Source organism: Megalops cyprinoides, chromosome 1, assembly GCF_013368585.1.
Source record: "Megalops cyprinoides isolate fMegCyp1 chromosome 1, fMegCyp1.pri, whole genome shotgun sequence".
Classification (NCBI taxonomy): domain Eukaryota; kingdom Metazoa; phylum Chordata; class Actinopteri; order Elopiformes; family Megalopidae; genus Megalops; species Megalops cyprinoides.
The window spans coordinates 9,259,683-9,282,659 of NC_050583.1; the positions used below are offsets into that span (position 1 = coordinate 9,259,683).

Below are 22,977 nucleotides of genomic sequence, written 5' to 3' on the forward strand. Positions count from 1 at the left end.
TAACACTCACAGAAAATAAAACATCACTATTACCAGGAACAGGAAAAAACACGTAAAGGGTAGGTCTGTTCAGGAAGTCTTGGGAGACGTTATCTTGTGCGTACTAATACGTATATATGCTCTTAATTCCTTGCATCTTGCATCATGAGATAATTCCCCACCCCCTGGCTCCTAATCCTTTTGTAGCCTCTTCCCATCTGCTGAGGAATGAGAGGACCCTTGAGTCCGAATGGACTGAGTGCATTGAATGAGGGGTTATCAATCCCCTGCTGTATGAGGTGTGTGTGTGTGTGTGCGCTACCAGACACAGCGATGGCTTGCTAGTGGGGCAGACAGTGGGACCATGCATTGAGGACAGGGGGGTGAACAAAGAGTCCGCAGCAGTGAACAAAGCGTCCTGTATTTTTTAATTTTTTAATTTTTTTTTTCTTTGTGAGGAGGTTGCCACTTCTTCCCGTTAGTTAGGAAGCCCCCAGAAAAGGAGGAGTTGCAGTCAAGCTGCGCTCCTGGCTGATTAGTGAAATGCAGTCTGTCATTGTCATGAGGCAGCGGCCTTCCATAAGAGTCAAAAGCAGAGGCTGGAGAAGGCTGGCTACAGGGGCAGAGGCTGGAGAGGGCTGGCTACAGGGGCAGGGGGGTGGGGGATTAGGAGGTGGGGTATCGCTGTATTGTAGTGGGGGGGCATGGGAGGGAGGCGGGGTCACGGTAGCACAAGAGGAGCGCTGGTGCACGAGGAGAGGGATGAGCAAGGAATGCTGGGAGGCAGGCCCAGCCACGGGGTTCGGCGGAGAAAAACCCCGCCCCCATCCCCGCCCCCGGCATCGCCATGGCAACCGCCCTGGTTGTTGGTGTGCCCGCGCGGGCGCAGGGGCCCCGGGATGACTGAAAGGAGGAATTATCACAGTCTATTTGAATTAAGCAGCATGTGACAGGCGCGGTGAAAACACTGTGCTCCAGTCTTGTGATTCCCGAGCAGCCAAGACCTGAGGGAGGGGAGGGGAGGGGAGGAGGGCTTGAACAGAACAGATACAGAGGAAATGGGGGGGGGGGGGGGGGGGGAGAGGGAGAGAGAGAGAGAGAGAGAGAGAGAGAGAGAGAGAGAGAGAGAGAGAGAGAGAGAGAAGGAGGCCAGGCAAAAGCACAATGAGGCCAAGAAGTGAATAAACTGAGATGGAGTACTGATAGTTCATTTTAAATCAGCTCTGTAAGTGCCCAACACCCCCCCCCCCCCCTCCGCCCACCCAGCCCGAGCTCTGAATCACCTTCATAGTAAGAGGGTGTGCAAAAATAATGACACATGAATAATGGAAGTCTTGCATTCAGCACTTTGGAGGAGTCAGGGAAGAGGGAGAGCCCACGATGCGAGTGGGACCTTTGCACAGCCGAAAACCCCCCCCCGTCACTGCCAACTTCCAGCCCTGCTCCTGGCCAGCCTCCCTCGCTTGCGTAAATAAATCACTAATTAAATAAATTAATACTCTTCAAAGTCTAATTTGTTTTTTTTTTTGGCTGGGACAACTCACATTGCTCACATAGCTGGGGGTCAAAAGCCGGAAACCTGCTGATACTGCCGTGACTCCGCCTACCTGCCTTTTGATTACCTTTGAAATCGGTTACTCTTGTGGTTATCGCGCTGAATTGAGATTTCCTCTGACTTGGCTCTGTGCTACGCCTTATTTGCCGGGGCTCTCTCTTTGACGTATCGCATATCTATACACGGAGGATTATGGTATTATCTCCACTGTAAGCAGGGCTCCGAGCAAGGCGGGAGGGCGAATCAGACACTTTCCCTGGGTGTCGCCGCCGCGGTCCCATCCACGTGCCTGATGTGATTTCTGATACGGCGGGAGCGGGGGTGACCTTTACGCCGCGTTCACGCATGAATGAACCGCATATGAAATAATCAAGACGGAACATTGACATTGGAGCATTGAAAAAAAAATGAGGGTGATGAGGCGGTGGTGTCAGATTTCACCTTGTGTTGCTAGGCAGCCGTGCCTCCCCATCCTGCCGGCAACATCTCCCCCCCCCCTCCCCCCGTAAGACCCCCACGATCTCTCCCCTGCCTTCTACTAAGCCCTGGGGATGGTGATGGTGATGGTGATGGTGCGGGGGGGGGGGGAAATAAAATCCCAGAGAGAGAGGGAAGGAGAGGGGGGGGTGGAGAGCAGATATAAAGCAGGGGGATGAGTAAAGGAAAATAGTGGGGCGGGGCAGTGCAAGGTAGAGCAGAGAAATGGGAGTGTGGGTAAAATGGAGAGGTGGGGGGGGGGGTGTTTGGGGGTGGGGTGGGTTCTGCCGCTTGCATGAACGCTAGAGGCCCCCTGGGTTAAATAACCACGTTTGTCCCATGGGATGCACGCTTGGGGAGAGCTGAGCAGCTATCTAACCGAACAAAATGCGCTGTCATTTATCTTCGAAGACAATGAACGTGGAGGGATAGCAGCCCCATTTATTATTTATATACATACAGTGTATACAGACACATCCAGACTCTGAGACACACACACACACACACACACACACACACGAGTTGGCAGCATAATTACAAAATACACTGACTTGGAGATTGCATTCCATACACATGCATAAACAGAATGAGCGAATTTCTGTAAACACACATATGCACACTGTATTTCTACACGGAATGACATTCCGAGTCGAAGAAATTATGCTGTTGACGTGTATGTGCCCATACATATGCACATACAGATATTCTATTTATGTACATATGGAATGTGTTTTCCAAGTCAGTGGATTGTATAATTACGGAGCAGGCTGGATCATAATGACATATTGACCGTGTTTTGAACGGAATAAAATATAGTCTGGGAAAAAAAAAGGGAAAAAAATCTTAATTTCACATGCCAGGCTTTGGGCCAAAGTTCAGCAAACACAGCCTGGTCAAAACGGCCCTTTTAGGTTATCCCCTGTCAAGAATGGAGTAATACACAGTATGTGTCTCGCTCTATAACGTTTGTCTCCCTGCATCTTAAAACCCCACAGCGGGCCCTGTAAACTGATTCTAGTCAGGCTTCTGTCTGAATGCAGAGCGTCAGATTCAGGGCAAGCGCCGAACAACATGCTCTTTACAAAAGCCCATCAAACACCTTTGTCAATAGACTCGTCTGTCACCGGACAGACGCGAGCTGCCACGAATATGGTCTGTGGCATTACAGGACAAAAGGAGCACCATTATCTGTTGTTTATAGCCTGGAGACATTTCTCAGGAGGCAGTGGGGGATGGTGGGGGATGGGGTCAGATTTACAGTACCCACCCACGCTGGCCCTAACATGCCCCCACCCTCCCAGACTCGAGGGGGGGTTGCCTGTTCTGAGCGAGAGTCAGGCTCCCTCCCTCGGGGGGGATTGGATCTCCCCCCCCCTACCTTACCTTGGCAGACACACTTAATTACAGGCCTGGGAAGAGCGCAGATGTGACACGAGCACGAAGTCGCTGTCACCCACTGACACCCCGCCGTCCCCACCTCAGCGGTGCCATGTCTCGCCTCAGATGCCGGTCCGGGCATCCTGGGACAGTCACGACAGCAGAGCCGCCGCAGCGGAGCAGTGTAGCGTAACGGTAAGGAGCAGGGCTCATAACCGAAGGGTTGCTGGTTCCATTCCCCGCTGGGGCACTGGGCAAGGTACTTAACCAAGAATTGCCCCAGTAAATATCCAACTGTATAAATGGATAACATGTGAAGATCTCAAACTATGTAAGTCACTCTGGATAAGAGCGTCCGCTAAATTACAATAATGTAATGTAATGTAGCAGTCCCCTGCGCAGCTACTGCAAGGCAAAGTGGATGCTAGTCGCTGACTGGTCTGGCAGCTGCCAAAGTGTAGCCTTTTCCTCAGCAGGGGCAGCAGACTGGTGTGGGGCAGGGCTTGTAAGCTAAGGGATGCAGGTCTGATTCTCCTTCAGGCTGCTGCTGCTGCACTCTCGGAGCAACGTAACCAAAATGTCCAGAGTAAATGTGATGCAGTGGTGCTGGGTCGCCTCCTGCCCCAGAACTCAGTCCCTCTTCAGACTGCATCCTGGCTTCCACTGCTAGTTAGAACACTTTAATCTTTCCCTTTCTATTTCTGAAGGGTGTTACTGTACTTTGACACCAGTTGTTGATTTTTTTTTTTTCCTTTACAAGACTTATTCTGTATTCAGTGTGGGCCTGCTTATTATAGCGTTGCGTATGACAGATTAACACATCTCTCCGAACGTGCTGATGTTCGTGTGATTTTTCCAAACGGACTTCTGTGACTTGTACTTTGGCGAGTTGTTCTGGATGAGAGTGTTTCTTCCAGTGGCTAAATGTAACTGAATACATCTTAGGATATTAGCGCTGTACTCTTTTTCGACAGCGGTCTGTGATAAGAGAGGGCACCCATAAGCCCCGGGGCAATACCTTCAGGTCCACGTGTTCCAATTGCCCTCCCGGTGAGAGTGATAAATAGGCCTCTTTTTGTGATGTGATGGATAAGCCTGTTTCTGATTTTTTTTTGGAGTCACTGCCTTTTATCTTGAATGCTATGATTTGAGATTATGACACAATGATTTTTGATTGATCGGTACATCAGTTCTCACATCATCTTACACTGGGATTTTGAACAAGCAGAAAAAAATCCAAATTGCAGGTTAAAATAACCCCACCCATACTAGGCTTAGGTAAATCCACGTGCCTCAGAAATCCCAACATCTGATGTTGCTGTTCGACCGTCAAAACCGGGGCAAAATGGAGATCCGACCAATACAAGAGGCTGGTTTTCCATCTGAGAAACACAAAACGAATTGTGACCAACTGGAAAGTTTCGTTGCCGCTTGGCAGCAGAAAATAGACCTCGCTGTCCTGAAGCGAACGCTGACCTACCTACACAGCCGCTCAGACATGAGGACAACCGCGCATATCCTCTTCCAGTCTCTCCCCTTTCCTCTTACGTGGCGCAGCGCTCTTTCCACCGGAGCATCCAGCACCGGAGGATCTGTGTGCTCAACGGTGCCGGACAGCCAAGATGGGCGTGACATCATCACAATCTCTAGGAGACAGACACACGCGTGTGCGTTGCATGCACGCACACACAAACACATGCGCGCGCAAATGCACACATACACAAAGACGGGTACGCAGGCAAGCACATGCGTGCACACGAAAAACACATGCTTGTGTACTCACGCACACAAACCGCATGCACGCACGCACGCACGCACGCACGCACAAAGGCTTTATTGTATAAAAGCCAGACACGATGAAAATCAAACATAAGACAAGTGGACAGGTAAACAAACAAAAAAAACCAAAAAAAAACACTGCCTTTCTCTGGCTTTGCAGTAGTATGCAGACACGCACACACGCGCGCGCGCACACACAGAGCTTGATGGCTTCAGACAGACGGATGGATGCTCTCTTCAGGCCAGACAGACAGCCTCATCACTCCGCCCCGCAAGGGCTCGCAATTCCACTCGTCTGTAAGCGACGGTGGCTCCATGGGCGGTAATGACAGGTCCGCAACACGCATCACAAAGCAAAATGCAGAGGGGAAAAAAAACCATGCGGGGCCACTGCTGACCTGGCTGTCCAATCCAGGGATCCCATCCGTGAATGGACAGTATCAGATTTGCGCTTTCTGCACGAGGCAGATTTTTTGTCTGGGTAGAAAAGGGTGCCTGCTCGGCGGTGCGAGGGGACGGTTTGGGATGCCAGCGAAAACGATTTTGTGAACAAAGCGCTTCCTGCGTGACGCATTTGGCTCGATCCATCACACGTGTGTCGTCCGCGAGCCGAGTCATTCCTATCCCATCTGCGTGGTGGCTGCTGGGGATGGCGCACAGCCGTCAGCGGGGGGGGGGGGGGGGGGTTTGGGGGGTGGGGGTTGGGGGGGTTTGAGATGCTCCTGAATGAGGGCCATATCACCACAGATATCCTCACAGACCCTCTCTCACGTCACATTGGGTCACGGACAGCGCCTCACGCTACCCACGTACTCCATCTGCTGGGACTGATTATTCACCGTAAATGCAAGAGTGCACCAGCGCTCGAGTTCTTCAGGTACTTTGGGACTGGAGCCCATGACCCTCTGGTGATGGAGCAGGTGGGAGCTGGAAGCTCCCTCCCTTCTCCCACAGCTCTTAGGCCGGCCACCGTCCAAACGGATCAAGGATGAGAGGGCTGGTCTTAACCAAGAGAACTGAGGGACACCAGAGCCCAGGCACGCACAGAGCCTGTGCCATGGTAACCGCCTTCGGGCCCTCCCCCCCGTCCCCCTCCTGTCTGCCGCTCCGGGTCCCGGGGGGGGGGGGGGGGGGGGGGGGGGGTGCTTCCGGCAGAGCACGCTCGGATGAGCCCGCCTGTGTCACGGCTAGGACACCATTCGGAGTGGAGCGGGGGGGAGGGGGGGAGGGGGTCAGAGGTCGCGGAGAGGAGAGGAGTAGGTAAGGGGGGACTCTACTGGGGTCCCCAGGGAGCGTTCCACACCACTTAGCACAACAAACAGCCCGTCCCCGGAGCGGGGAGAGGGGCTTGACCTCCTAATAGGCTACACTTCCCATTACCATGTTGCCTTGTTACTGGTAGCCTGTGGTTACCGAGACGTGAGGACAATAAGGTCTGCATTCAGAGTGAGGGGACCGTGCTTGTCAGCCAGGTATTGCACTTAAGCCCTGAAGAGGAAAATTGCATTTACACTCGGAGGTTGCAATATGATAATCTTTAAAATGCCTGTCAGTTCTGTCCGTTTAGATTTAGTCCTGTAAGTCTCACACGCCACTGAAAGCAATCATAGCTAGATTTTCCGGAATAGCATGAAAATGGTAAAAGTAAGACTAATTGCCACCACATGCTTCAAAGGAGAATACTGACCCCCGCATGCAAGTGACATATAAGAGTTATGCTCACCCTCGCTGGTCTGGGAGTGTTGTTAACCTGGCCTGATGCTGTTTCTCATTCGACTTGAATGGATACACAGTTGTTTTGTGTTGGAAGTCGGTCTGGATAAGAGCGTCTACTAAATGCATGTAATTTAAGGTAATGTAATGTAACGTAATGTAAAACCTAAAATTATTTTTCAAGACAAATGACATGATGATTACTTTTGGCTGCAGTGGTTTTAAGGCCATTTTCAGGTCTTTCTGCGACAGCTCCAGCCTACGGGAACTACTACGGCTTAATAGTGTGGATGCCTCGTTAAGAACAGATCCTGCGGAAACCAGCCTTCCCCTCCCCTCCTCACTCCGCAGGACCATGAAGGTGAGTGATGGGAAATGCAATATTAATACGCGGCTTTAATAGAGCTGTGAGGAGTTCCTCCTACGTCGCAATTTCAAACTCGACTGGAATTATCGCAATAAAAAAAAAAAGACGGTTTCAAAGCGCTTAAACGGTGCTGTTTGACATGCCCCGAGGCGGCGGTAAACACCGTCGCTCCGTGCGTTCGCGAAGGAAATGATAACTCAACGCTGCCTAAAATGCTGAAGCCACCCTGCGTGGAGAGAAACCTCATCTCGTCTCGCCGAAAACCGGACTTTTTTTTTTTTGCGCAGGTGCTGAAGCCTTAAGGAATAATACAAGCGAGAGTGAACGACACTTCATTCTAATCTCGGCGGGCTCATCTTCCTCCCATCTCCATAAAGACAGAGGGACAGGGCCCCCGCCACGTGGCGTGCTCGAAAACGCTTCATCTGAGCATCTGCAAACGGGCTGGCGGGTTTGCGGAGCAGACTGCGCTCAACTGACACCAGGGCCTTTCGCCGGTATGCGCCTCCGCAATCAAGAGCGCTCACCGGGAATAAAAGGAAGGAAAAAAGAAAAAAAAAAAAAAAAGACACTGGTGTTCCAAAATGACACTCTTGAGTCAGTGGGCGTCTTGACCTTGGCTGACAGTCTTCGGGGAGGAGGAGCTGCCGAAAAGCTGAAATCTTAAAACCGCTGGATGAGTCCGGCTGACTCACCACGGCTCGTCTGCGTCTGTCTGCCTGAGGGTCTGTCAGTGAGCTGTGCTGAGCGTCTGTGGCCTCCCCTGCTGCCCCCCCCCCCTTATTTTGCTTTTACAATATCACATTACATCATTGTCATTTAGCAAATGCTCTCACCTAGAGCAGCTTAACATGTAAAAATCATAAAACCATATATCTATTTATACAGGTGGATATTTACTGAGGCAATTCTGAGTTAAACACTTGACCCAACGGGTACAGCAGCAGGGCCCCAGCGGGCGAATCGAGCCAGCAACCTGCTCCTTACCGCTATGCCACACTACTATCCCCCCCCACCATCTACCTCCAATGGCCTGATAGAGGGTCCGCTGAGACCGCAATATTGGGCTCCGCTGAATGTGACAGACTGAGAGTCCCATCCTCCTGCCAGCTCACATAGCCAGCACCCCCAGCATAATGCACCAGACTGCCGTCTGGTGAAATCCCACCATAAGATGCGATGAAAGCCGTTCCTCTATCGCCTCGGATTGCGTGGGATTCACTGTGATTTTAACGCACAGCGTAATGCGTAAAGACAGTGTGCCAAAATTCCTGAATCACAGCCCAGTCTTCACCATAAAAAAAAAAAAACCCTCTCAGCGTGCACCTTTCTGAATGCAGTTACTGTAATTGGATACGCACCTCTGTTTTTTGCCTGCTGGCATGCTTGAGAGCGAGACCCACTTGAAACCAATGAAATACATACACACACTCATCCCCCCGCACGCCATGTGATACACATTTTCTCATCAATGCAGAGAAATGACACACATGTGGGAATCAGGAGTGCAAGAGATCGCTGCGTTATTAACTTCAGCTGCCAGCTGGGTCTGATCCGAAAGGAGTCGACAGCACTTACACTTGCGGATCGGTGCAGAAAAAGCAACAGGGGCATGAAGTGTTCCCGCAGTAAAGCGTTAGTAAAAGATGAATGAATGGATAGAAATATTCCAGTTTTTTCCCTTTATGGTGTTCTCAAAACGACAACATTTTGAATTACAGCTACTGAATTGCTCACACACACACCCCCCCCCCCCCCCCCCCCCCCCCCCCCACCTTTTCCGAATTAAACAGGAGCTTACCCCACAGCTCCAATTCGGTGAACTTTCAATTTAGCGGCCTCATGGGTAATGTCTGCACTGGTTTATGCACAAATACCTTTAGAAAATGTTGCGGTTTCGTGTTTAAGACATCAGCCAGGTTCCTTCCCCACGCTGATGACGCTACGGAGACAGATGGCAGTAGACGGCTCTGTGATGGACCGGGACCTTGTTCGAGGGAGGGACTGTATGTATGTGTGTGTGTGTGTGTGTGTGTGTGTGTGTGTGTGTGTGTGTGTGTGTGTGTGTGTGTGTGTGTGTGTGAGATCGTCAAGGGACACCCCTCAATGCCTCCAACCAGCTCACAGGTAGGTCACGTCTGACCCATCTCCATTTATAAGAGGGTTCACTGCAGTTTACTCACCACAGCAGAACAAAAAGATGGGAGCAAAAAAAAAAAAAAAAAAACTACTCACTGTGAACACAGTAGTTACACTACAAAGAGAGAAAAGGGGAGAGAGAGACAGAGAAAGTGAGAGTGAGAGAGAGAGGGGAAAATAAAAAGGACAAGGCGTCACAGGCAAGACAGCAGTGAGTACAGTCACTTGTTACTTGTCACTTGATTGGACGGTTCACTGTTGCACTGTGTAGAACTACGGTTGACCAAGCACGTAGCACCATAGCACGCAGTTGACCGAAGAGACAAATTAATGGCTGTATATGCAATTCAGTCCTACACATAAAAGGTATTTTAACGCTGTGAATTATGTTCTACTGTCTCCTTCCTAATATGTACTGTATTCCACTGTCTTGTATTTCAAGGCAGTATAAAGCATTTTGAACTTGAGCTTGCAAGAGAAAGAGAGTGAGAGAGAGCCTGAGACAGAGTGGAAGACTATTTCTGAAAGAAAAAAAAAAAACACAAAAAAGACCTGCCTGATAAAGTGATTGATTTTCTGGTGGCGACTGGCAAAGCAATAAACGTTTTAATTTGATGACGGTTCTTTGGTTTGGTTACAAGCAGGCTCACGGGTCTTGGACATTTATCACTCTATTGTGAAAAATAACGTGCCATTTCGTGCCAACGTGCCAAATATCGGTTGCTTTTCTAATGCGTTTAAGCCTCTGCGCCCAGACCTACAGATTAACCCCGCCCACAGAGTAACCCCGCCTTTGTGCTCTCTCTGTTCTGTAGGCAGAAGGACCCCAGGGAACAGGGACACAGACTGAGAGGTTGAAATCCACAAAAAAAAAAAAATGAAAACCTGCCATTATTTTTCTCTTTTCCATCGGTCCTTTCTCACCCTCACCACGCTTTGAGGCAGAGAGAGCTGCAACAATGTGAGGGGTGTTAAATAAATATGAGAATAAATGAATAATTAACACGTAATCTTCTTGATTCCGCCGAGATTGTAACCTCCCATGTTAGCGCCATTTTAGACAGCATTCTATTCTTATGATACCGGCTCACCGCAGGTCGCCCAGCGTGCCGCGGTGAGCCGGTAGCCCAGTGGAGGATGAATGCAGCTCAAACCTGCAGGCACCTGACAAACCTACAGGGGGGGTGCCTAAGAGGAGTGAGATGAGCAACCCCTGCCGTCACGCCCACCCCTATCGCCAGCGGAAGGACGACGATTTGTTCCGCTGATGTGGGCTCCCGGTCATCATTACCTGACGCGGCGGCTGCGATCGAACCCAGGCCGTAAAGCTCAGCACGCGCTCAGAGCAAAAGCCTTAAACACCGAGCTACTCGAGAGCAAAAGCATGATTTCCACAGCAGAGAAATATCCAAGTCTGTGCCACTGTTTTGCTACTTTATTCTGCACTGACATCTGTGTAAGTTATGTTATGTTTAAGCCTATCAATCTATACGCTTATACTTATTTAGAACAAACTACTCTTTTTTTCTGCTAAGTCCGTCATGAGCGACAATACTGTTCCAGCTCACTGTCTCTTCGTTTTTACACGAACATTATTTATTTAAATCACACTGACAGCGAAATGGTGAGAGAAGGGAAACGAGTGGATGGGGAGTGGGAGAGAAAGACAAGAGTAGGGCGGAGATTGGGAAAAGGAGGTTGTCCAGGAGCGCTGAAGCACAGCACCAGTCCGAGGCACTCCCTGCAGGCAGGGGTATTCAAACGGAAAGACTGCTCTGTGTGTGTGTGTGTGTGAGTGTGTGTGTGTGTGTGTCTGTGTCTGTGTGTGAAGAGAGAGCGAGCAAGGAAGATGCTGAGTTTGTGCGCACCTGTGTATATGTATGTGTCCGTGTATGTGTGCAAGTGTGTGTGTGTTTTCTCATTGCTGTAGTCTGCCCTTCTTTGAATTCTTCAGACAGGCCCTTTGTTAAGCCTTAAGTGGTTTTGACGAAAATCCCCCCCCGCTTGTTGTGGAAAGGGATCTGAGCAGGAGAGCCGGCTGGCAGACTCATTTCGCCCTCTCAGACCCGCGCCTCAATCCCCAGCCTTGACAAACGCTCAGGTAAAAGCGTAACGTAGTCCTTCGCCGACACGCGTGGAAAGCTCCCGCCAGCTGGGCTTTGATCTTATCCACAGCACATCCACCCTCGGGGGCCTGTCGGAGCCGATACGGAAGCGGACCACTTTCTGTCAGGTAAGCGGTGCGCAAGCTGCTCGGCTAACGGGGGCTGAATTTGCGCACGTCTCTGTAAATTACGAGCGCGGATTCTGACGACCCGCTTTCGCCCCGCGGATGGGCAGAGGGCGATGGCCGCCCTGCCCTCTCCACCGACTCATGCAGTGAGATTACCCGCGGTACTTTACGTGTCGGTGGGAGAGGTCAGCTCCTCCGCACAGGCTAGAGTTTTGTCTGGGCGCTACAATCCATGATTTCAGCTGGCGGGAGTTTGCTCCGCTCTGCTACTGTGAGCCTCCACACAAAGATGGGCATTTAGGCAGCAGAGCAACTTACATCAGTTTTTTTTATAGTAACAGTATAGTTATCCATTTGTACAGCTGGATATTTACTGAGGCAATTGTGGGTTGAGTATCTTGCCCAAGGGTACAGCAGCAGTGCCCCAGCAGGGAATTGAATTGGTAACCTTTCGGTCTCGAGTCCTGCTCCTTACCGCTATGCTGCACTGCCGCCCAGGTAAGGTACGTAAACCTTACTCACAAATGACTTGCAATGCTGGCATTTCCCCTGGCGTCTCGCCTGATGTCTGGGCCTCTGTGATGTCACAGACCCGGATGAACTTTTCACCCGTACGGGCGCTCCTTTGGCAAAAGAGCCGGGGATTGTTGTGACTTGTACAGTTGACTCGTGTATTTCAATCAGGCCATTGACATTCACCCTTGCAGGTAGAAATTAATGTAAATATATACTCAACTAGCAGAATTACAACATGTGCTGATTGACTTAACATGAACTGTACTACCTACGATTTAGAAGATTTCTTTTCTAATATTGTTTTTTACGCTATTATTAAGTGGAGTTTCTATGTCTTTCTGTGCTAAAACGCTGTTGACGTTAGCCCATAAAATGATCGAAACTGAGCAAAAACCCAAAGAGGTTTTCCCAAGCTGTGTTTAAAAAAAGTGGTTTTAAGGGTATGTAAAGTTCTGCAATAACCTCAGGAAACTTCCCCAACTGGACGATTCACCCAGGACTGCACAAATGGAGTTGAATAATGAGTCACTGAATTCCTTGGGGGCAGGAAAGCAGTACAGTGTGAGCAGGGAATTATGGGAAATCCACCTCTAACACGCGGCAGCCAATGTGAAAAGGAAAGGGGAAGCCAAGGGTGGCAGTCAGAAGAGCCTGCTGGAGCCAAAGCTGGCAGGACAGGTAGAGCATTACCTGAATCTCAGGTAGTATAACACAACGTTGTGTTGAGCAATACTGTCTGGGCAGTGTGGTGTAGTGGTTAAGGAGCAGAGATTGTAACCAAAAGGTTGTGGGCTTGATTCACCGCTGTGGCACTGCTGTTGTAACCTTGGACAAGGTACTTAACCTATAATTGCCTCAGTAAATATTTTGCTGTATAAATTGCCAACTTGTGAAACTGTAACCCATGTCAGTTGCTCTGAATACGAGTGTCTCCTAAATGAAATGTAACGTAATGTCTGCCCAGATCAAGACAAGTGACCTGGACCTTCAAGGTTTTCCAAAAAAATAAAAACGAAGAAAATCCCTGGACTCCATAGTAATTACGTCCCTCTGACTGTTTGCTGTGACCAGCAATGACCTTGGCTCCTCCCCCTCCCACTTTCTCAACTGCCTCAGCTTTTGGTGCTGATGCCAAAGGAAGTGACCTTGTCACACAGCCTGAGGGCTCTGCCCACAGCTTTCACACACCAGCCAACAGGAGACATGTAAGAGGGCTGGGCTGGCACAGGTAACCATGGAGACAGTGTGCGACAACCCACAATCTGAACTGAAGTTAGCCGGCCTGACTCCAGCTCTACAGTGGAAAAGAAGAGAACTGGTGAAAACCTCCCTGAGTAATGGGATTTCTTTTTTTTATTTTTATTTTAGACTACTGTGATTTACGTTCCCTAATTCCTTCTTTAGACGGCGTCTTCCATGGTCATCTGTTACACACGGACTGCAGGTAAAACAGTCATCGAAAAAATAATACCCAGAGAACCTGAGGGTGAAGTCTGAGCACCTGACAGGATGCGAGATCAAAGCTCTCTGGCGAGAAGGAAGTCCTACCGTGGCTGTCCTCACAAGGCCCGGACTCAGAGATCCGTGACCCGCGGTGTTGCCGCATTGTTTGAACCTCTCAGGCTCTCCGCTGCGTTCCTGAGGCTACCCAGGAGGGCCAGGATGCCGACAGATGGTTATTGTTCAGAGGGGTTTTGATAGCATCCCGCTGGAACGCGTCAAGACCTGCAAAACCAGCGGGAACAAAGGCCGACTCCACCTCCAGCAATCGGCCATTGTGGGAAATGTTTCAGGCGGGTCATGTTGGAAGGATAAGGCCTAGATCAAGCGGGTTAAGAAGCACCCAGACCGGAGGGAGGGCTCACTCCACCACTTTGGCCAATGCATCAGTACCGTGGACTGTGCACATCAGGCAGAAAACTGATGCATTGCTTGGTCCTAAATTCTACCACTCAACGTGTTCAGGCCTAGTCAAAAAAACAAACAAACCAAGAGGAAAAACAAAAAGAGAAACACAACATGCTTTGAACCTGAGGAGAAGTGGATTGACCTATTTTTGGAATGTCTTTCCCCCGCCCCCCTCTCACTCACACACACACACGCACGCACACACACACAGCAGGGTGGCTCAGTTTTGGGACACAGAACGGCACTTTCCGAATCTTTTCCAGGAAATGCTTTGTCTGCACAAAACAAAAATGTCTGCCATTCAGATTCTGACATATGACTCAAAAAAAAAAAAAAAAAAAAAAAACAACCTCCATGAGGGAGAGCTCTGGATGTGCTCAAGTGCTGTGGCAGAAAGAGCAGAAAAAAGAGCAAAGATGCAAAGTCACATTACATTACATTATTGCCATTTAGCAGACGCTCTTATCCAGAGCGACTTACATTTGCATTACATTTTTACCATGTTACCCGTTCTTACAGCCGGCATATTTTACTGAGGCAATTCTGGGTTATGCACCTTGCCCAAGGGAACAACAGCAGTGCCCCAGTGGGGAACTGAACCGGCAACCTTTTGGTTACAAGTCCTGCTCCTTAGCCACTATGCTACACTGCTGCCCTGCTAGGCTAGGCGGTTTTGTCTCACTAACACGCGCACAAAAAAACAAAAAAAAAAACAAAATAAAAACACTTTGCTGGTGTGGGGGCTGAAGATACACGACACACCGAGAAGTATTCGAACGCCTCCGGGAGAAGATGGCAATCGGCTCCTCAAAATGGCCCTTCATTCCACCAAATTCCACTTAAATTTGCTACTGAACCACATTCAGTACACCCTTCACACAGCCGCCTTGTTTCGCAAGTGCACCTCAGCAACGGATTCCAGCGCAGCACTTTAAGCACTCAAAAACGGCAGCATCCCCAGTCGGGATTCCTCAACCCCTGTGACCTCCGGTGGCTCGATCTGTGACAACCCGGCCGCACTGCGGCCCGTCACACGGCCCCCAGTATTAATCCCCACGGGAACAGGGCTGTCATTGTGGTCACAACCCCTGTTGTTGGATTTCATTCATGACCAAAAAAAAAAAAAAAAAAAAAATCGGCAGTTGAAATCCCTGGCATTGCACGGGCGGGCCACAACTATTCGAGCCACTGCGACGGCATTCTGTTCGGTACTCGGGCCCACAAGCCCCCGATTTCCGAGCCAAGAGGCAAAATCACATCACGTCCCTCTGCTGCCAGACTCTTTTGTGTAGCCTCTGCTTGAATGAGCTTCCGCTAAACCCGACACAATTTATTGTCAATTGCGAAATTAATCAGCTGAAGAACAATATTTGCTCTGTGCGGATTCTGCCAATTCAAATTAATGACATTAATGACAAACAAAACAAAAAAAAAAAACAGATTCAGTGGAGAGGGTCATGTACAGTGTAAACTGTAGCTCTGTTCCCCTCCCAGCTGTCAGAGATTATTTTAGGGCACAGAGTACACGCGCAAATGTTAATATTTTATGAGAAAGTGCTTAATGCATTCTGCTTGGTTCAAAGTGCAATTTAGCATGTCAGATTATTTGCCTGCAAGCCAATAAACGTGGCGAGATAAATGACCCTTATAACCGAGAAACCCGTGTGAAAACTTTATTAGGGTGAAGCCATCTGCAGCCAGGCTCAATGTCACGGTCACCGAAATCGTGCCTTTCAGTTCAACATAATTCAATAATTAGACAGACAGAAATCAGTGCAGTGAAACTGAGTCACAGTTCAGCGCACGCCAAATCTGTGTGTGTGTGTGTGTGTGTGTGTGTGTGTGTGTGTTGTATAGGGAAAAAACGCCTTGCAGAAAAGATGGCAAAGCTTGAAGATGGCCTTGGCAGTGAACACCAGTCGCTAATCACATTCAGTAGAAGCCTGAACGTACATGTCAGCAAGCTAGGCAATTTGCATGTATATTTTAGCGCACATTGCTAGGCTCAGTAAAGGACATGAAATGGCTCTAGTCCACTCATTATAAAAATTAAGAATAAAGTACAATTTTTTCTTCTTTTTATTCAGGCAACTTTCCATGACTTTTCAAGGACAGTAGGACATACGACCAACTTCTGGGTCTTCCCAGAATGAAAACATTCCCAAGGAACTCTGGGAAGCCTGAAGCCTGAATGCTTTTTGTGCGTTTTATTGAAATTTCAGTTTCCCTCACCTTGTACTTCTGCATCACGGTGACCACTGTACACAGTAACCCGTGGCCAAATTTCTGATCACCCCTCACCCTCCTTTACTTGCTCACACTCACTGGTATGGGAGTGTTGTGACCCTGGTCTGACACTGCTGCTCGTTTAAATCGAATGGTTACACTTATGTTCTATTGTGATGGAAGCCGCTCTGGATACGAGCATCTGCTAAATGAATGGAGTGTAATGCAATGTCCATCACACAAAGCGGGCGGCGGTCTCGTATCAGTGGGGAATCGATGGTCTCCTACAGTGGACCTCCGTTCGTCTCTCTGCCCTCACTGCTGTCGGTCCTGATGAGAGCAGACAGCTACAGGAACAAGCACTCTCCCTGCTGTCTCCCTTTCTCTCTCTCTTTCTCTCTGTCTCTCTCTCTCTGTCCCTCTCTCTCTCTCTCTCCGTCCCTCTCTCTCTCTCTCTCCGTCCCTCTCTCTCTCTCCCTCTCTCTGTCACTCTCTCTCTCCGTCCCTCTCTCTCTCTCCGTCCCTCTCTCTCTCTCTCTCTCTGTCCCTCTCTCTCTCTCTCTCTCTGTCCCTCTCTCTCTCTCTCTCTCTGTCCCTCTCTCTCTCTCTCTCTCTGTCCCTCTCTCTGTCCCTCTCTCTCTCTCTCTCTCTGTCCCTCTCTCTCTCTCTCTCTCTGTCCCTCTCTCTCTCTCTCTCTCTCTGTCCCTCTCTCTCTCTCTGTCCCTCTCTCTCTCTCTCTCTCTCTGTCCCTCTCTCTCTCTCTCTCTCTCTGTCCCTCTCTCTCTCTCTCTCTCTCTGTCCCTCACTCTCTCTCTCTCTCTCTGTCCCTCTCTCTCTCTCTCTCTCTGTCCCTCTCTCTCTCTCTCTCTCTGTCCCTCTCTCTCTGTCTCATTCCCCTACAATAGATCCACCCCCACCCCAGATCACCTCAAACTAGGTACTTTGCCGCGGCCTCCCGAAAGCAAGAGGCCAGGCCTATTCTGGGCTCTGCGAGAAGCATCATCCTAAATGGAGAGCAGCAAGATAAATTCAGCGAGACGGGGTTTGTGTGTGTGTGTGTGTGTGTGTGTGTGTGTGTGTGTGTGTGTTAAAAAAAGAAAAGAATTGGACGAGGCAATAAAGATCGAAACTCGTTGACCCTAAACAACTCTGAGAACAGAGACGAAGGGAGAGGAGCGTGTGGACTGACCGCCGTCCCCCACCGGAGGACCACTCCACGCTGTCCTCTCCGTCGCGCCTTGCTCGGCGCAAACGTAAATCCTCAGACGGCCTTATCGACCTTCGGGCCCGGGCTCCGTCTGAGCAAAGCCACAGCTCGTCTGATCGGGCAGTGGGGAAGCCGTCCCCCTTGGTGGCAGGAGCGCATTGGAGAGCGGTGTGCGCACCACAGAACCCTCTGCAAGTCCTACAGTGAAAATGACACACTGCTCCACACCTGCTAGACAGTGTGACACACTGCTCTACAACTCCTAGACAGTGTAAATGACACACTGGTTTACACACCTCCTAGACAGTATAAATGACACACTACTCTGCAACTCCTATGGTTAAAGGGACACACTGCTCTACACCTCCTAGACAGTGTAAATGACACAACGCTCCATATCTCCTAGTGAGTGTGCAAAAATGATGCACTACTCCGTACCACCTTGAAAATGTGACACTCCGCTCTATACCCCCTAGACAGTAATGTACATGAATATGACATACTGCTCTATGCACTTCATATGGAGCACCTTCCAGAGGCACCATGAATATTTAATTATTACTTGATTATAATATAATCACACAAAGGCACACTCAAGGGATTGCAGTAGGGGGTGATTAGCTGGGTCTGTTGGCAAAGACAAATTAGCACACCCCCTCACACACTTAAAATACAACAGCAGCAACAACCAAAGTCTCCTCCTCAGTGATCTGAGTGGATCAGTAATATTAAATGACCCTAAGAATGGCATGTCTGCTGTAAAATGTGGTGAACCTGTGTAGAATTACCAATTTGTACAAATGGGCCCTCTGCTTTATCCTCTAGTCTTAAAACTGCCACCAACGAGCTCATATGCACAGATCGCAATACAGTCCTCTCATGTCATTTGAACATTTCCTAATAACCGTTTTCGCTGAATTTTCACAAACTGCCGCAAGGTGCGAAAGGGTGCAGTTTTTGATGTGAGGCGAGAACGCGCAAATTTTTCCCCAAATTATACATCCCAATTTGCTCTCTCAAATCAAAGTGAGACGCCGTCATAGCGGTTCATTTCTGCCGGCTGCCGTGGGACAACGCCTCCTTGTTGACTGCTTTGTCGGGGTACACCAAAAACAGCGCATTCGATTCGTTTCCATGGCGCTCTCGGTTCTCCTCATCGGGCTGATTATGCCGAACATGATTGGCTGAGAACACAGAACTTTTAAAAGCACTTTTTGATCCAAATACATACGGGGGGAGGGGTGGTGTTGTTACCAGCACGGCATGAATCACAGATTCTAAGTTCAAAGGAAAGAAAATGTTGTTGTTGGGGCTTTTCTTTCCCTCCCCCCACTGTCAGGTGACATTCTGCAAACGCCTATGAACACTGGGGCTCTTTTCTCCTGACTGTGGTATTTCAGCAGAAACCCTTCAGGGGAGTCAACACCCCCCTTGGGGGGGGGAGGGGGGGATAGAGCGCTCCAAATTAACATGCTAATTTCATCTAGGAGGCAGGGGTACGGGGGATAGCCGGTCCCAGAATAGCAACAGGACACGGTGAGACAAGATGTGTTGTCAGCGAGATATTTAAGCCAGTTTTTAATCGCCGGTTAAAATTTTGTAATATTTATGCGTGTAGAAATGAAGCCATCACTCACTATCAACTGCCGTTGCGGTAAACAGCCAAAGCACACGCGTGCGCCGGTATAAAACGTGCATTGAGACGGTTTCTCTCTTTCATTGATATAAAAAGCTAAAAAACACCGTGTTTCACTGTGGACACATGAATGGTACAATTTGCGATGCTTCGCGAGATATTCCCACGCGTGCATCGCATGCGCTCTGGCTTTGCCCATCGGTCTCACACACGCGTGTTCCTCGCACGGCGGCAGCCCCGCCCGACTGCTTCACCACGAAGGACTCAAATTTCCCACGCGCATCATTCAGTGCACAGATTGGTCGTTCACAGACACATTTTGCCCTCAGAATTGCCCACTTTTACGCGCTGTAAATAACAGTTCCAAGTTGTAGTTGTTGTATTTTTTTATTTGAACTCAAGAAGGTCTCAACGGATGCCATTGTGGCGCACTTTTGTAGAACATCTTTCAAATCTGCCTATATTTTTAAAGGTGCGCTGCTTCAACTGCTAACACTTCTCTGTGCTTTTTTAACCAGTCAAACATCTCCCACTGTTTTGGGTTTTCCTGAACAAGTTCCAAAACAAGCCCCACTGGAACCGCTGGGATTAAAAACAACAACAACAACAGTAAAATATCGACGGGCAAAACCGAGGCGTGCCATTCCACCCCCTGTTAAATCCTATTAAATGTATTGAAAATATTTAGTCCTACAGATTTAGCACACGTTCAGCTCCACTGCCATGTGTAGCCATGGGCTGAAACGTGTAACCAGAGGACGGGTGACGGAAACAATAATCCCCATTACTTTACTGGAGTAAGATCCTGTTTGACCTCTGCAACTCTGGCAGAGGAAACTGTGGTTTGTAAAACGACGTGACGTGTTAGAAGCCCTCGCTAACACCTTCACCTGCAAGACACCTCTGCGGCCACCGTAATACCTTCCATAAAGCGCGACTCAAAATATGGGGCTTTGTTTGAGAGACGAGCAGGGGCGTCGGGGGATTCATTTTTGAAAGGGGTGAGGTGTCTAACAAAGGAGCACAGCGCAGGGATAGCGCGGCGGAGGGGCAACACACTCTCCTCCCAATCCCAGAATAAACTCATAAAATGCAGATTGATTTGGTACGCGTCTCGGCTCGGAAACGCCATTAACATTTAATTAGCATTTCAGACGTGATGTGGTTTGCCCACAACGTGGGCTCTGCGCCGCGCGGCCTCCTCTCGCCGCGCCAGAATGACACGCGCGAGATGAAGATAGCATGTTCCTTCCCCAGGAATATTTCATTTCACTTCAATTATGGATCAGATTAATATCTGTTCCAAGCGTGGAGAACTTTTACTGCGACAGCTGGACCCACGGGAACATCCACCTACAGGAGAGCTTTGCAGCACACGGTAAAGGACCCAGAGGGATTAGCGCAACTGGGCTCTCGGGGTGACCGAGGTTTGTGGGTTCGTCACCCTCACGAAACACTGCTCTACCGTTGAGCAAGGTCCTTGTAAAATGGCAGTATGAAATGGGGTTACGGAGGACTGTAATCAAAGTAGACGGGGGCGCCTGCAAGTACTACCATAAGCGAATAAAACAAAATGTCAAAAAACACAAGCTGAGCTCTGGGTCTTCAGCTTTTTGGTCCAGCGACCTCAATAAAAAGTTCCCCGCTCCCGCATGCCCCATCTAGACTGCAAAGACCAAATTTACATGTGAGAAGTAAACAGCAGGCAACACATATACCAAACAAAGGTAGTCTAGTTTACATTTTATGCATTGAAGGTAATCATCAGGCAACAGAGGCACTTTTTGAATGTCTGAAACAAACACTTCCCACTGACGAACTAAGCACGCGGTGCTGAATGTTAACTGAGTGTTCAGTTGGTGAAAGTATTTTGAGTGCAAACACAGTTCCACGGTGCACGGCGATGGTTGTAATTATTGCACACGCTGACCACTGATGCCCCATTTATCTTCTCGCGCGACCCGGTACAACCTGCCAAGAATGTCCAAGAATCAGGGGGCTCGAGCTTCAGGTATGCCTGGCACAACATCACGGAGCGAGCCTGGAGGCACACCGAAGTGCTAATTATTAAATTCACCCAGCTACCTCAAATTAAACGTGTTCGCAAGAGCCAGATGGGTAGTTCGCCGTAGATGCGCCCACCGCCCCCTGCTGTTTTTCCATCACGCGCCCCCTTCGGATCTCGTGAGCCGAGTTCTGGGTCTCTTTACTGACCTGCTGGTAGTTCTCCTCCTGCGGTCGGAAGCTGTTGTCAACGGGCTGGAACCTCAGGTTGATGTGGGGGAAATTGTGCAGCCAGTAAGTCCACCATGGTGCAATGTAGTCTACCCGTGCCGTAGACATCCCTGTTTCGCTAAGTGGAGGCAGCTACAGACTTTTTTTTTTCTTCCGCCTAATGAAGGCAGCCAACGCACTGTCCGCTAAACTGGACAATCCCTCCAACCAGCCCCGTCCGCAACCATTAAACAACACAATGCATTTAGCCTGGAAAGCTTGCTAGCTAGCTCGGCTACAACAGCGCATGGGGCGAAGTAGAGAGAGCCAAATTTTCAGAAAGAGAGAGAAAACACGTAAATTACGTCGGTCTCTCTACTTGAGCACCAAGAAATGTTGCACGCGAGACGATTAACTAGTTATTCCGATGTCCCATGGCTTTGTCTCGATAAGAGCCATCCTTCCGCTTGTCAGGTCATTCACCCAGTGCGCTCCGCTGAATGCTCGTTAGATGGAAACTGCCTTTTTTTCTCGGGAGCGCGCGTGAATCAGGGGCACGGGATAGAGCTTTGAGAAAATATGACGAGAGCGTGCAGCTGTGGAAGGCGGTCGCTCTTTCAGACAGCGAAATAGTGAAGCGTTAAAAAAGCGTGGAGCTTCACTCATATTATTGCTGGTATCGACATTGAAGGAAAATGTAACATTAAGGCAATTTGCAATCACGAGTTCTGAAGGGTTGATGAAATAAGACAGTCGGTGACATTACTGCATATATATAGTATATAATTACCGTATATGACTGTCATGTTAAATCAGGGGGTATACTCAGACTCCCTCGCCTCCTCCACCGCGTAGACATTGGAGTTTTTAAGATGTCGAGCCAAAGGCTTAGCCAAATACTGCCATCGACTACAAAGAGAGAATAATGCGAGAAAAGTCTTCTTGTGAAAACGTTAAATAACTAAGATCTTGTTGTTAATACACAGCAAGCCTGCTTTGGCAGTGAACTCCGATGTTGAGATCATAATCTTTGTAAAACTACAGCAGGCCTCTGAGAGACCGGTGGGTTCCTACGGACATACGTTCCACGCTCCAACAAGCAAACATTACATCGGTGTGTCAGGGCCATGGGTTCACCTCCTCTGTTGGTTGGCACTTGAGCGCCCAGTCAGGCACTTCAATGCATTTGCCCGCAGACTGCTGCATGGGAACTGACCCACAACAATCACTTGGCAGCTATATTTTTGGAGGTCATATCTTGCTCGCGACAGCTGTGATATTGCTGCACCGCTGCGTCGCCTTCTGGTCCCACGTGCCGTTGTGCCCCGCGGAAGACCCTGCGACGGGGTGAGAGTGGATGCGAGTGCAGAAGTGTTTTTTTTTTAACATTATTATGAAAATTACGCAAGCATTGCAATTGATTCTGTAGAATAATTTGATTTTGCACCATCATTAGTTCAACGAAATGTACACGGTTTACCAGTAATTGATTGAAAAATCACAAAATTCAAACGTTTTAACTCATCGAAATTCACTTTGGAGCTTGATTACGCAAACAAGCACGCCTGTAAATGTAAGCACGTTTTGCATTTAAACCTTCTTCTTCGTAAAATGTTTAATCAACCGTTAAGTTACATCGAAAATATTTTGA

General features: G+C 49.1%; 1 protein-coding gene across 1 annotated transcript in view; it reads right to left on the reverse strand.

The window, feature by feature from the left end:
- The window catches only part of ttyh2 (tweety family member 2), a 74,194-nt gene extending 52,447 nt beyond the window's left edge, over positions 1–21,747 (reverse strand). The window contains exon 1 of the mRNA XM_036532303.1: positions 21,327–21,747. Coding sequence (XP_036388196.1) covers positions 21,327–21,455 — 129 coding nt within the window. The 5' untranslated portion in view covers positions 21,456–21,747. The remainder of the gene's footprint in view (positions 1–21,326) is intronic.
- Between the last annotated feature and the right edge of the window lie 1,230 nt (positions 21,748–22,977).